Source organism: Salvelinus sp. IW2-2015, linkage group LG1, assembly GCF_002910315.2.
Source record: "Salvelinus sp. IW2-2015 linkage group LG1, ASM291031v2, whole genome shotgun sequence".
In the NCBI taxonomy this organism is placed as follows: domain Eukaryota; kingdom Metazoa; phylum Chordata; class Actinopteri; order Salmoniformes; family Salmonidae; genus Salvelinus; species Salvelinus sp. IW2-2015.
In genome coordinates this window covers 56,044,694-56,057,275 of record NC_036838.1, presented here as the reverse complement: position 1 = coordinate 56,057,275, position 12,582 = coordinate 56,044,694, and the positions used below count along the sequence as shown (strand labels likewise).

The following is a 12,582-nucleotide window of genomic DNA, read 5'->3' as shown; positions in this document are numbered from 1 at the left end:
GTTCACAATGAAACCTCTAATTTGTAAAATTAAGTCAATTTCATAATCTGGAAATACCACAAATAATGCATGGAAACATACATAACCCTAAAAATAATAAGAACAAGTAGGCCTAAATAAATATACTTTGACATATTTTKAAATTCATTTTCTATAAGTCCACGTAGACACAGTTTTGTTTTACCAATATATACATTTTTTTACCAATAGATACATTTTTTACCGACACATTACTGGATTTGTATTCCAAATTAAACGCAACAGAATGAATGAATATTGGACATGTACTATGCTATAAAAGCATTGACATAGGTGGAAAATAGGCTTTCACTCTTCCGATGTCACTTTCATCCCCCAATTGGTCCACATCCCCCTACACTGAAATGGTGTAATGCCAATTCCAAAGCACCAAAACTCCAGTGCTCAGACTTGCATGGTGCATCAGCATCCCCTCTCGTCCGTCACTGCACTCAAGGATCTCCAATTGGTAAAAATAATCTGGTTCCCAGAAAAGCTCATGATTATCATTGCAATGAGACACAAACATACAAAACAATCCCGAGGCAGTCCATGTGATATGAAATGCACTTGGACCCCCATCTCATCTAGGACATCCGTCCTTCTATGTACCTTGCACTGATGTTGAGAAATGGTGAAGGAGATTCTTCTTTCTGGTAGTTGGCATCTGTATGCCAATAACGAGTTGCAGCAGCTTGAGGAGGCACCAGAGCCTAAATGGTTCCCTCTTATTCACAGGTTATTTTGCCATCGAAGCTTGATAGAGCGATGGCAAAGGCCTGCACTGCACACATGGGGTAGCTATAGTCCAGAGTGAAGGCATCGTCTGCTACTCGTCCAAACTGCATCACAATATAGTCCACTAGAATAAGAAAATAAATAAAATATTTTAAACACACAAAAAAAACATTTATTCTTAACAGGAAAATGGCAAATTACATTTTAGCTAAAAACTCCCAGAAAATATACTGTATTTGGGAGTTTTGTGACTTTATTCAACCTTATTCAACTTGTTTTATTCTTAAACTTTTGTTCMCCTGTATTATTTATGATATGTACTAGAAATAAACAATATGTAAATAATGTAATGATTGCGGATGAGAATTTGTGGTTTGAGTCTTTTCTCACAATCCTTGCTGTGGACGATCTGAAAGTTCTTGATGGAGGCTTGTGTGACCCTGCCGTTGAAGTTCAGCACATGGGACGCCGTCTCCTCATTCCACGTGGGGGTCTTGTTGTGGAGTTCGATTAGATTGTCCAACTTTCTATTCTGGAACTTCATCAGTAAACCATCGTTGTCCTGAAGAAATGGGGGGTGGAAGATACGCAGCAACATTAGCTAGGTCGTTCCATGAAATTAGTGCCTTTTGCCTCCCATTTATATTTTAAGTAGAAATTTTGCACAAATATAGAATTTTAAAAGCCTGTTATATTCAATTAAATGTCCTTTAATATAGACCACAAAAAAAAAATTTAAGCCCGAGTTATTTTGTTGCTTTGACACAGTCATTTCTGAAGATTATTTATTTAATGTGATTAGTGATTTATTTACGTCTGTCCCTCATTTAAAAGTCAACCCTGTTACGTGAACTGACCTCCCATTTTAATATGGTGAAACTTCCTTTTGAAAAAAAKAAAAGAAAAAGAAAAATCATAGAGTAAAAGCAGGTGAGCTGGTTGTACTCTTTTTGGCCATTTTCTGGTGGAAAACTGAGCGGGTCGAGCATAACATGTCAACACTGTTACCCATAGATAGACAGGCTAGAATGTAAAAATAAATCAGAATTGTGAAGCTTACATTCAATTACCACTTCCTTTTGTACACAAAAAGCTTTCATTCTCCATGGCACAAGGGGATTTAAGGATGATTTAAGATGATATAATCAACCCTGTTACGGTCAACCCTGATACAGTCAACCAGGTTACGGTCAACACTGTTACTTTATTTAGCACTTATTACTAAGCACTTACTATAGTCACATTTTTATTTAACATCTTGAAATAGGAAAATATGTATTTTATGAAGTTGAACATGTGGTCTTTATGACAGACTGTTAAAATTAGGTGACATCAAGTAATTGTTTTACCAAGTTACACATCTCTAAAGGCACCAAATTGGTGGAACGACCCAGCTGGTCACAATAACAAAATGGATAATGAGGAATAATGTGCTAAAATCATCAGATATACTGTACCATACTGTATGTAGCTTACACAGCATGTAACGTCCTACAAAGATGAAATCATGATGAACAGCACCGCTGTTCCGTCCTCATCCATAACTCTGACAGAATGACATCTGTATAACAACGGTTTGCTTACACTGCGAGGTCGGATGGGTACTCGTTCACTGTCCTTGCCCATCCCTGGGATGATAACGGTCAGCCTTCTGGGACCCTTCATTCCCAAGACATTTGTTTCCTATACCCAAAGGTCAGAGAGATAAGAAGCGGAATTAGGAATGACATTTTTAGGGAAGTTGGATTCCATCATAGATCAATTTAAACTAAGATTTTGTAATAACAATCTAATAATTAACAGTCTATGAACTACATTGAACAAAAATATAAATGCAACATGTAAAGTGTTTGTCCCATGTTTCATGAGCTGAAACGCACAAAAAGCTTATTTCTCTCAGATTTTGTGAACAAATTTGTTTACATCCCTGTTAGTGAGAATTTTTCATTTACCAAGATAATCCATCCACCTGACAGGTGTGCCATTCCAAGAAGCTGATTAAACAGCATGATCATTACACAGGTGCACCTTGTGATGGGCACAATAAATGGTCACTCTAAAATGTGCAGGTTTGTCACACAACACAGTTTTGAGGGAGCGTGCAATTGGCATGCTGGCTCATGGAATATTCACCAGAGGTGTTGCCAGATAATTTAATGTTCATTCCTCTACCATAAGCTGCCTCCAACATCGTTTTAGAAAATTTGGGAGTATGTCCAACCGCCGACCACGTGTATGGCGTTGTGTGGGCGAATGGTTTGCTGACATCAACGTTGTGAACAGTGTGCCCCATGGTGGTCGGTGGGGTTATGGTATGGGCAGGCATAAGCTACAGACAACAAACACAATTGCATTTTATCGATGGCACAGAGATACCGTGACGAAATCCAGAGGCCCATTGTCGTGCCATTCATCTGCCGCCATCAGCTGATGTTTCAGCATGATAATGCACGGTCCACTTCGCAAGGATCTGTACACAATTCCTGGAAGCTGAAAATGTCCCATGTCTTCCATGGCCTGCATACTTACCAGACATGTCACCAACTGAGCATGTTTGGGATGCTCTGGATCAATGTGTACAACGGCGTGTTTCAGTTCACGCCAATATCCAGCAACTTCACACAGCCATTGAAGAGGAGTGAGACAACATTCCACAGGCCACAATCCACAGCCTGATCAACTCTATGTGAAGGAGATGTGTCACGCTGCATGAGGCAAATGGGGGTCACACTGGTTTTCTGATCCAGGCCCCTACCTTTTTTTAAGGTATCTGTGACCAACAGATGCGTATCTGTATTCCCAGTCATGTGAAATCCATAGATTAGGGCCTCATGAATTGATTTCAATTGACTGATTTCCTAATATGAACTGTAACTCAGTAAAATCTTTGAAATTGTTGCATATTGCATTTATATTTTTGTTCAGTATACTTATAGCCCCTTTACAAACCCTTTATAACCCCTTTTTCTATACCATAATAATTAGCAGTTTATAAAATACTTATGAACCCTTTGGAAAAACCTTTATAAATGGTTCATTAATGTACATTTCAAAGCCTTACGTAAATAATGGCTGCTAATTCTTGGCGAGCGTTGGACATGTCTGGTAGAGCTCTGTCTGGGTGCAGTGCATTATCAAACACTGTGAACTTCGTGCCCAAGTAGTTGGACCTATGGTGTGTAAAGAATCACTCCGTGAATTACACAAGCTTAAAGAATCACTCCATGAATTACACAAGTTTATGAAATGCCTGATTACAGTTGCAATAAAATATGTTTTATGGAAATGTTACAGTTTGATCTATAAATGTAGGTTACAGCATACCTCAACTTTCCAATGAAATTTTCTCCACCCCGAGACAAGTCTGTGGGGTCTATGGAGATAAGGTAATTGGAGGTTGTGCTTTTCTTTCGTTTTCTCCCAGCCAGTAGAAAGACCTGTAAAAACACATAATTAATCCCCTGGACAATGATTCCTGAAATGCATATCATACTGTATCACAAGTCCACAACGTGGTTTTATGCTCGTTGGCTCCATCTCGGATTGGTTTCAAAATGAATCTCAAATCTCTAAAGCTGTGTGTGACAGTAAACCCCCTAAACCTGTCCTCTGAGAGTGCCTCACCTTCTTTTCATTGTCCAGGTGGAGATAGTATGTGGGGTATAGGCCTTTGTCCAAGCCCCTCTGGTCCCGGGTCACCTTGCATTTGACAGTCACCCCCTGCTGGGCTGGCTGCAGAACAAACTCCTCCAGGCTGTCAAACTCAATGTCCGGGGACGGAGGCCTCTCCTCCTGGATGTGGGACAGGAAAAAATATGGTTATAAGCTTATCAGCATCTCTAACCAACGTTCATTTGGGGACCTTTTAGGTTAATTTATACGTAATACTTTATCAAAGGATTGCAGAATTGTATACCCCACCCGCCATCACTGTGGCAAGACTGTGACCTAGCTAACTAAACAGTCTATGACCTAGCTAACTAAACAGACTATGACCTAGCTAACTAAACAGACTATGACCTAGCTAACTAAACAGACTATGACCTAGCTAACTAAACAGACTATGACCTAGCTAACTAAACAGTCTATGACATAGCTAACTAAAACAGACTATGACCTAGCTAACTAAACAGTCTATGAACATAGCTACTAACTAAACAGACTATGACCTAGCTAACTAAACAGACTATGACTAGCTAACTAAACAGACTATGACCTAGCTAACTAAACAGTCTATGACATAAGCTAAACTAAAACAGACTATGACCTAGCTAACTAAACAGACTATGACCTAGCTAACTAAACAGTCTATGACCTAGCTAACAAACAGACTATGACCTAGCTAACTAAACAGACTATGACCTAGCTAACTAAACAGACTATGACCTAGCTAACTAAACTGACTATGACCTTAGCTAACTAAACAGACTCATGACCTAGCTAACTAAACTGACTATAACCTAGCTAACTAAACAGACTATGACCTAGCTAACTAAACAGACTATGACCTAGCTAACTAAACAGACTATGACCTAGCTAACTAAACTGACACAAACCTTTTTCTTCTTCCCTTTTCCCTTTTTCTTTTTTCCTTTTTCTGCCTCGGAGTCAGAATCATCACTGTCTGATGCTTTGGCTGGTAGGAAATAGAACGTTAGGGAAATATCAGACAACTTTATTTTACTGACCAGCAGGAATATGGTCAAACACCGGAGCTGATTTAATTATAACAGAAAACACTTGCCTTTCTTCTTCTTCTTCTTGTCCTTGTCTTTGTCCTTGTCTTTGTCCTTGTCTTTGTCCTTGTCCTTTTCCCCCCCTGCTGAGAACATGGATGCTGGGTTGGCGTTCTCCTTCTTCTTTGATTTTGACTTGCTGGACTTGGTTTCTGGTTCGCTGTCTTCACTATCTGATTTGGCTGCTGGTTTAAGCGAATACACTTCAGGTTATGATCGTATCACAGTGTACCTACAGTGCTTTACCAATGGTACTGTGACACTGCAGTATGTGCTCTTGCAGAAGGGGTGTGAGACTTCCGATGTTGGAGATGTTTAGACACAAATCATACATGACGATGGGTTATTGATTCTCAACCACAAAGTCAATCATTATCCCTAAAGTTGCAGCAGTTTAAAATGAGTACTTAAAGCTGTAGTGTTAAGGCTTACTGTACCTTTCTTCTTGCTCTTGGAGTCTGACTTATCCTTATCTCCATTTACAGAGAAGAGAGAAGCTGGTTCCTTTTTCTTGGTGTCTTTCTTTGATTTTTTGTCAGACTCTTTGTCATCTGTAAAAAAAAACGTGAGACGAAAATACTTCTATCAGTGATGCTATTTCGTTTATATGTTTTGCACACTGTCTTGTTGTGTAATCTGCAACAGCTTGTTAGGTGATGACAGCATAAGGCTGTGGCCTTCCGCCTCGTGTGCAGGACTAGTGTTTCCTTTCACTCAACATTACAATTCAATCTCCTACCTAATCCTCTTAAAACAGGTCTTATTCTTGTTGTCTACGAACTCCTTTAAGAAAATTGCTTTCCTATACATCTGCCCACCTTTAGCTTTGGATTTCTTCTCTTTGCCATCTTTTTCAGAACCTTCCTTTGTGGTCTTTTTCTTTGTCTTCTTTTGTGGAGTCTCTTCCTCATCATCATCGTCGTCATCTTCTGTATCTGAACCTTGGGCAGAAAAGAAGAGTACATTTTATTGGGTTTTACAGAAGTTTGATGCTATAACATGCAGTTCATCTTGAGCATAATACCAGTTATGTTTCTGACTGCTCACCTTTCTTTTTCTTTGGCACACTTTTTGTTTTCTTCTTTGGCTCGTCTTTCTCTTTTTCTATCCCTTTCCCCTTCTCTTTCACTTTTTCTGTTTCAGTTTTTTCTTCATCTGCTTTCTTTTTCTTTACCTTTTTTCCATCTATTTGACAAACGTAATGAAAATAAACAACATCGTTAAGAAGATTGAGGGATGACCTCCAAAGAAATGTAATGTTTTGATAAATTTATTCATTACATTTTTAAGCCGCTCACTCTATCTCAGATTAAAAATATTTTTTTAAGAATCAACATTTTGGCAGCAAGTTGACTTCGCCTGGGTTCTCAGACAGTCTGTTTGCTGGCAAAATGGTGATCTTTCACACAATAATTTCCATATATCTCTTTGGAAGATATCTCATCGGAACTGTCCGTACTTTGAACTGCAGGACTCTCCTCTCCAGACAGGTCATCGCTCTTCTTGCTCTTGGGCTTTTTGGGCTTTGCGTCGGCACCATTGGTGGCTGAGCTCGCTGTCTCTGCCTTCTTCTTCTTTGGCTTCTAGAAAGCATTATCTATAGGAAGAAGAGTCAGGTATGAGATGAGGAGAGGAGAGAGGGTCAGACACCAGAGACAGATGACACAGATCACTTCAGAAAGTGTTGACTTACCCCTTGACTTATTCCACATTTTGTTGTGTTACAGACTGAATTCAAAATTGATTAAATATATGTTTTTTCACAACCATCTATACACAATACCCCATAATGAAATAGTGAAAACATGATTTTAGAAATTGAAGCACATTTATTGAAAAGGAAAAACAGTAATATCTCATTTACATAAATATTCACACCCATGAGTCAATACTTTGTAGAAGAACCTTTGGCAGCGATTACAGCTGTGAATCTTTCTGGGTTAGTCCCTTGATTTTCCAACATTTGCACATGATAATTATCAAAATTCTTCAAGCTCTGTCAAATTGGTTATTGATAATTGCTAAACAACCATTTTCAGGTCTTGCCATAGATTTTCAAGTTGATTTAAGTCAAATCTGTAACTCGGCCACTCAGGAACATTCCTCGCCTTCTTGATAAGCAACTCCAGTATAGATTTGGCCATGTGTTTTAGGTTATTGTCCAACTAAACGGTGAATTCATCTCCCAGTGTCTAGTGTAAAGCAGACTGAACAGGTTTTCCTCTAGGATTTTGCCTGTGCTTAGCTCCATTCCAGGTTATTTTTTATCCTGAAAAACTCCCCAGTCCTTCACGATTACAAGCATACCCRTAACATGATGCAGCCACCACTATGCTTGAAAATATGGAGAGTGGTACTCWGTAATGTGCTGTATTGGATTTGCCCCCAACATAACGCATTGTATTCAGGACAAAAAGTGAATTGCTTTGTCACATKTTTTGCAGTATTACATTAGTGCCTTGTTGCAAACAGGATGCATGTTTTGGAATATTTGTATTCTGTACAGGCTTCCTTCTTATCACTCTGTCAATTAGGTTAGTATTGTGGAATAACTACAATATTTTTAATCATCCTATCACAACCAATAAACTCTGTAACTCTACCTTTTGCATGAAGCATGCATGTATGTCAATGTGCACTGGTGTAAAGTACTTATGTAAAAGTACTTTAAAGTACTGCTTAAGTAGTTTTGGGGGTATCTGTACTTTATCTGTAATTTTACTTCACTACATTCCTCAAGAAAATAATGTACTTTTTACTCCATACATTTTCCCTGACATCCAAAAGTTATTGGTACATTTTGAATGCTGAGCAGGACAGGAAAATGGTCCAATTCAAGAGGACATCCCTGGTCATCCCTACTACCTCTGATCTGTCAGACTCACTAAACACACATGCTTTGTTTGTAAATTATGTCTGACTGTTGGAGTGTGCCCCTGGCTATCTGTAAAATAAAAAATGGTGTCCGTGATTTATTTTGAATTCAAGGCACACTTAACCAGCATGGCTACCACAGCATTCTGCAGCGATACGCCATCCCATCTGGTTTGCGCTTAGTGGGACTATTATTTGTTTTTCAACAGGATAATCACCCAACACACCTCCAGGCTGTGTAGGGGCTAGTTGACCAAGAAGGAGAGTGATGGAGTGCTGCATCAGAAGACCTGGCCTCCACAATCACCCGACTTCAACCCAATTGAGATGGTTTGGGATGAGTTGGACCGCAGAGTGAAGGAAAAGCAGTCAACAAGTGCTCAGCATGTGTGGGAACTACTTCAAAACTGTTGGAAAAGCATTCCAGGTGAAGCTGGTTGAGAGAATGTCAAGAGTGTGCAAAGCTGTCATCAAGGCAAAGGGTGGCTACTTTGAAGAAACTCAAATATAAAAAATATTTTGATTTGTTTATATTTTGATTTGTTTGGTTACTACATGATTTCATATGTTTTATTTCATAGTTTTGATGTCTTCACTATCATTCTACAATGTAGAAATAGTAAACTTTTTTTWWAAACTGGAATGGGTAGGTGTGTCCAAACTTTTGACTGGTACTGTATATTGGTCGATTTCTTTTGTAAAATTAACCAACAAGCTATCTACCTTTGATAAGCATCTAGCTGGTGGCTTGCTAGCTAGTTAGTCCCATGCCAATTTCAAGTCTTTCTAAACTAATATCTGACTAACTCAGAAATATGATGAAAGTTAACTGGCAAGCGCATCGTGCTTTCTGACATTATGTTAGCTAGCTGTCCCCAGTTAGATAATGTGTTTTTACTTATTGCATATGCATGTACTTTTTCCCACCACTGGAAATGTGTGCTTAGGAGCATGAGGATTTTAGTGACTTACCATTCAAAAGACAGTGGAATGTGCAAGCAGAAAGGTATGGAGACAGAAACAAGTCAAACACTGTACATTTCAAATCACACTACTATAAATACAGTACACTTGATTATCCAAAAATGCATATTTTCTTAGTACAGAGTTTCTAGACATTTTCCTATAACTGATTTGCTTTCAAAACAGAAATAGTAATCAATCCATTAATATCTTCATTTGGAACAGATAATAATCATTAGAATATTCTAGTTAATCTATTTTATGTAACCTGTCCTAATGACACAGTGACCTAACAAACTGGTCAGGACTGAGAAAATGACAGTCAGCTGCCTCAGTCACGTGAACWTGTTGCGTCACATCCAGTGTTACAGAGGTTTTGTAGTTGTATATTAGTTGTAGTAATAGTGTTTTAGAGATTTACATATCAACTGCACAAGGCTGCTCCGGAAAACAAGTATAGAAAGTAATGGCTCTGGTCTTTTAAATCAATCCAAATSTAACTGAAATTGGGCAGATGTTTTACTTGCATCCTCAAAAACACTTGTGTGCAGTTGGAAGTGCACAGGACAACCCAACTCTATTCAAACACAAGCACATACAGCTTCTCTCCCAATTAGTCCCATGTCCCACAGTAACCAGAAAGTTGTCCACTATATGAGCCTTGATCTGGTATTATGTCAACCAACCTCCCAGAAATCCCTTTCAACACAACACACCACAACCCAGCATCCCAAGACACCGAGGATAAGGATGTCAGCCACTGTGATCCTGCTGGTCATTTGAACACTGACTGACGGGGTGCGGCGATGGATGTCCACGGTAATCCGATTAAGATGTGGCTCTATTTCTGTCCTCACCTTAGACAAGCTGTCACTTGAGTAATGGCAGCCTACAGGCGCAGCCTACAGGCAAAGCCGTCAGGCAATTGTGAGGGGGGAAACCGATGACCGAATTCAAAATCATTGCATCAATATGTTTAAGGAAACAATATTTTTCATATTTTTGTATCCTTCAGATAGGTAAATCCTTCCCCCTCAGTTTTAATGGACATGAGGCCTCTGACAGTGGGGCAGAGAAGGAAGAGGCAAATGATCCACTCTCATCTTACCACCTGTGGGTTTTTCACCATGACGTGATAGCCAATGACAACCACAGTCCATTAACAACACTCTTTCTGAAATAAATCTGGGTAGTATGTCCATAAAATAGGAGGAGAGACATGATTGGTTGTTTCATGAATGACAGACAACATAGAACCCCCTCCCAAGTCTTTCCCACACTACAGCACATTTATCCCAGAACCTCCACACAACTCAGTGGCTAATTCTACATAACCAGCACTACTATGGACAACAGGCCAGGCTGGGGGAAATCAACTACAACTGTACAACTGCAACTGGTCTTCTATCCAGTGAATTGTCTAACGATCTAGAGGGAATAACTTTAAGTCATTCATCTGTATTCATCTAAACGCCATGACGGTATGTCTGAATCAAAATGCTACATAAAGAAATGCTCTAAGTTCATCACCATTATTCCCTCTCTCACATCCTTTCAACAACAAAAGCTCTTCAAAACACAGTTTCTATAACGTTACCTTCTCTGCAGACATGGTGTGGCCAGTGACTTCGGCTCTAATAAACTACAAACTCCTCTTTACCGAAAACGTTCTTAGTAAAAAGAAAGACAAAATGAGGCAATTCAACACAATGGAGGTTAATTAAGAGAGTGAGGAGCCTTGAACTGAATGGTTCATCATCAGCAGAAAGTTGATAATAGGATTTGCGTGTAAAACCATCTGTTCTTCAGAGACAGAGACACGTCAACAGGACGAACCAACATGGCGTGGGACTAGGGGTGAGGAGTGTGTTACGAGTACACAGAGGACAAGCACAGGTCCACTATATACATCTTGACACCCCCCTCCTGGATGTAATGGTCGATGTGACTCATAACCAACCAACTTTGTCTCGGACACAACAATTTATTCTCACATGACCAAAAAAAGTGGCGCAAATAGACATGTAGATGAACAGCTAGTGTCTTAACTATGGACAAAAAAGACACGCCCAGCTACCTAGATGTGGTTTTTGTTATGGTGGACTTTCACCTTCTGTGGAGTGGACTCATCTTGAGACCAGTGGAATACATTATGAAATAGCATGACACTTTTTAATAGTTATTTTACTCAGACACTCRTTCTGGCACGACAGAAATGACATTGTGTTGAATAGAGCTGACAGTATTCATTATTCTTCATGATAGAGTGTGATGTCTGTTCTACAAAATGTATATCTATAGAATTGCACTCTCCAGAACACATCCCAGCAGAGGTTGGTTTGTGCCATTATTATTATTGGTCTGCATCACCAGGGGCACACTGCCTGCCCTCCAGGACACCTACAGCACCCGGTGTCACAGGAAGGCCAACAAGTTCATCAAGGACATCAACCACCCGAGCCACGGCCTGTTCACCCCACTTTCATCCAGAAGGTGAGGTCAGAACAGGTGCATCAAAGCCGGGACAGAGAGACTGAAAAACAGCTTCTATCTCAAGGCCATCACTAGCCGGCTACCACCCGGTTACTCAACCCTGCACCTTAGMGGCTGATGCCCTATATACATAGACATGGAATCACTGGCCACTTTAATAATGGAACACTAGTCACTTTAATAATGTTTACATTTAGCTGTACTCATTTCAAATGTATATGCTGTATTCTTTTCTACTCTATTTTAGTCAATGTCACTTCGACATTGCTCGTCCTAATACATGTAGTGCATTCAGAGAGTATTCAGATCCCTTTACTTTTTCTACATTTTGTTACGTTACAGCCCTGTTCTAAAACGGAGTAAATAAAATATAAAAAATCCTCATCAATCTACACACAATATCCCATAATGACAGAGCAAAAACAGGTTTCTTGAATTTTTTGAGTATTAAAAATAAAAAACAGAAATACCTTATTGTAACGTACAGCAGGTCAGCCACCAGGGGGAGACTCGTCGAGGCCTGGTGACAGACGGAGTATTCATCACGAGGCGATGACTTCCTCTGCTGGACGTGCCAGGTCTCGACGGGCTCTCCGGCCAGGACTAATTGGGGCTGATTGTGGTTGGTGAGTAATCAAGGGCTGATTGCTCACCTTCTGGACGGGTCCCATAAAGCTGCCAGAAGGGCAGCACATGGGAGAAGGGACTGGGGGAAGAAAGGTTACTACCGTATAGTTGGGGACGGTTCCAGAGGTAAAAG

General features: G+C 39.7%; 1 protein-coding gene across 1 annotated transcript; it reads right to left on the bottom strand.

Annotated features, from left to right (window-relative positions):
• Positions 1–227: 227 nt before the first annotated feature.
• On the bottom strand, positions 228–11,105 carry LOC111978805 (tubby-related protein 1). Its single transcript, XM_070445904.1, has 13 exons — positions 10,927–11,105; positions 6,952–7,075; positions 6,540–6,677; positions 6,311–6,433; positions 5,930–6,043; positions 5,495–5,677; positions 5,313–5,386; positions 4,381–4,548; positions 4,081–4,193; positions 3,818–3,926; positions 2,341–2,439; positions 1,147–1,318; positions 228–880 (listed from the first exon to the last, which is right to left on the bottom strand). The coding sequence occupies exons 1-13, from the start codon at positions 10,939–10,941 to the stop codon at positions 747–749; spliced, it is 1,566 nt and encodes a 521-aa protein (XP_070302005.1). The 5' UTR covers positions 10,942–11,105; the 3' UTR covers positions 228–746.
• Positions 11,106–12,582: the final 1,477 nt, after the last annotated feature.

Bases quoted from the DNA above. Each gene is read 5' to 3' on its own strand.
- LOC111978805 (XM_070445904.1), bottom strand. The intron at 6,044-6,310 runs GTGGGCAGATGT...TTTTTTTTACAG, and splicing joins GAAGAAATCCAAAGCTAAAG to ATGACAAAGAGTCTGACAAA. The intron at 4,549-5,312 runs GTTTGTGTCAGT...TCCCACATCCAG, and splicing joins GAAAAGGGAAGAAGAAAAAG to GAGGAGAGGCCTCCGTCCCC.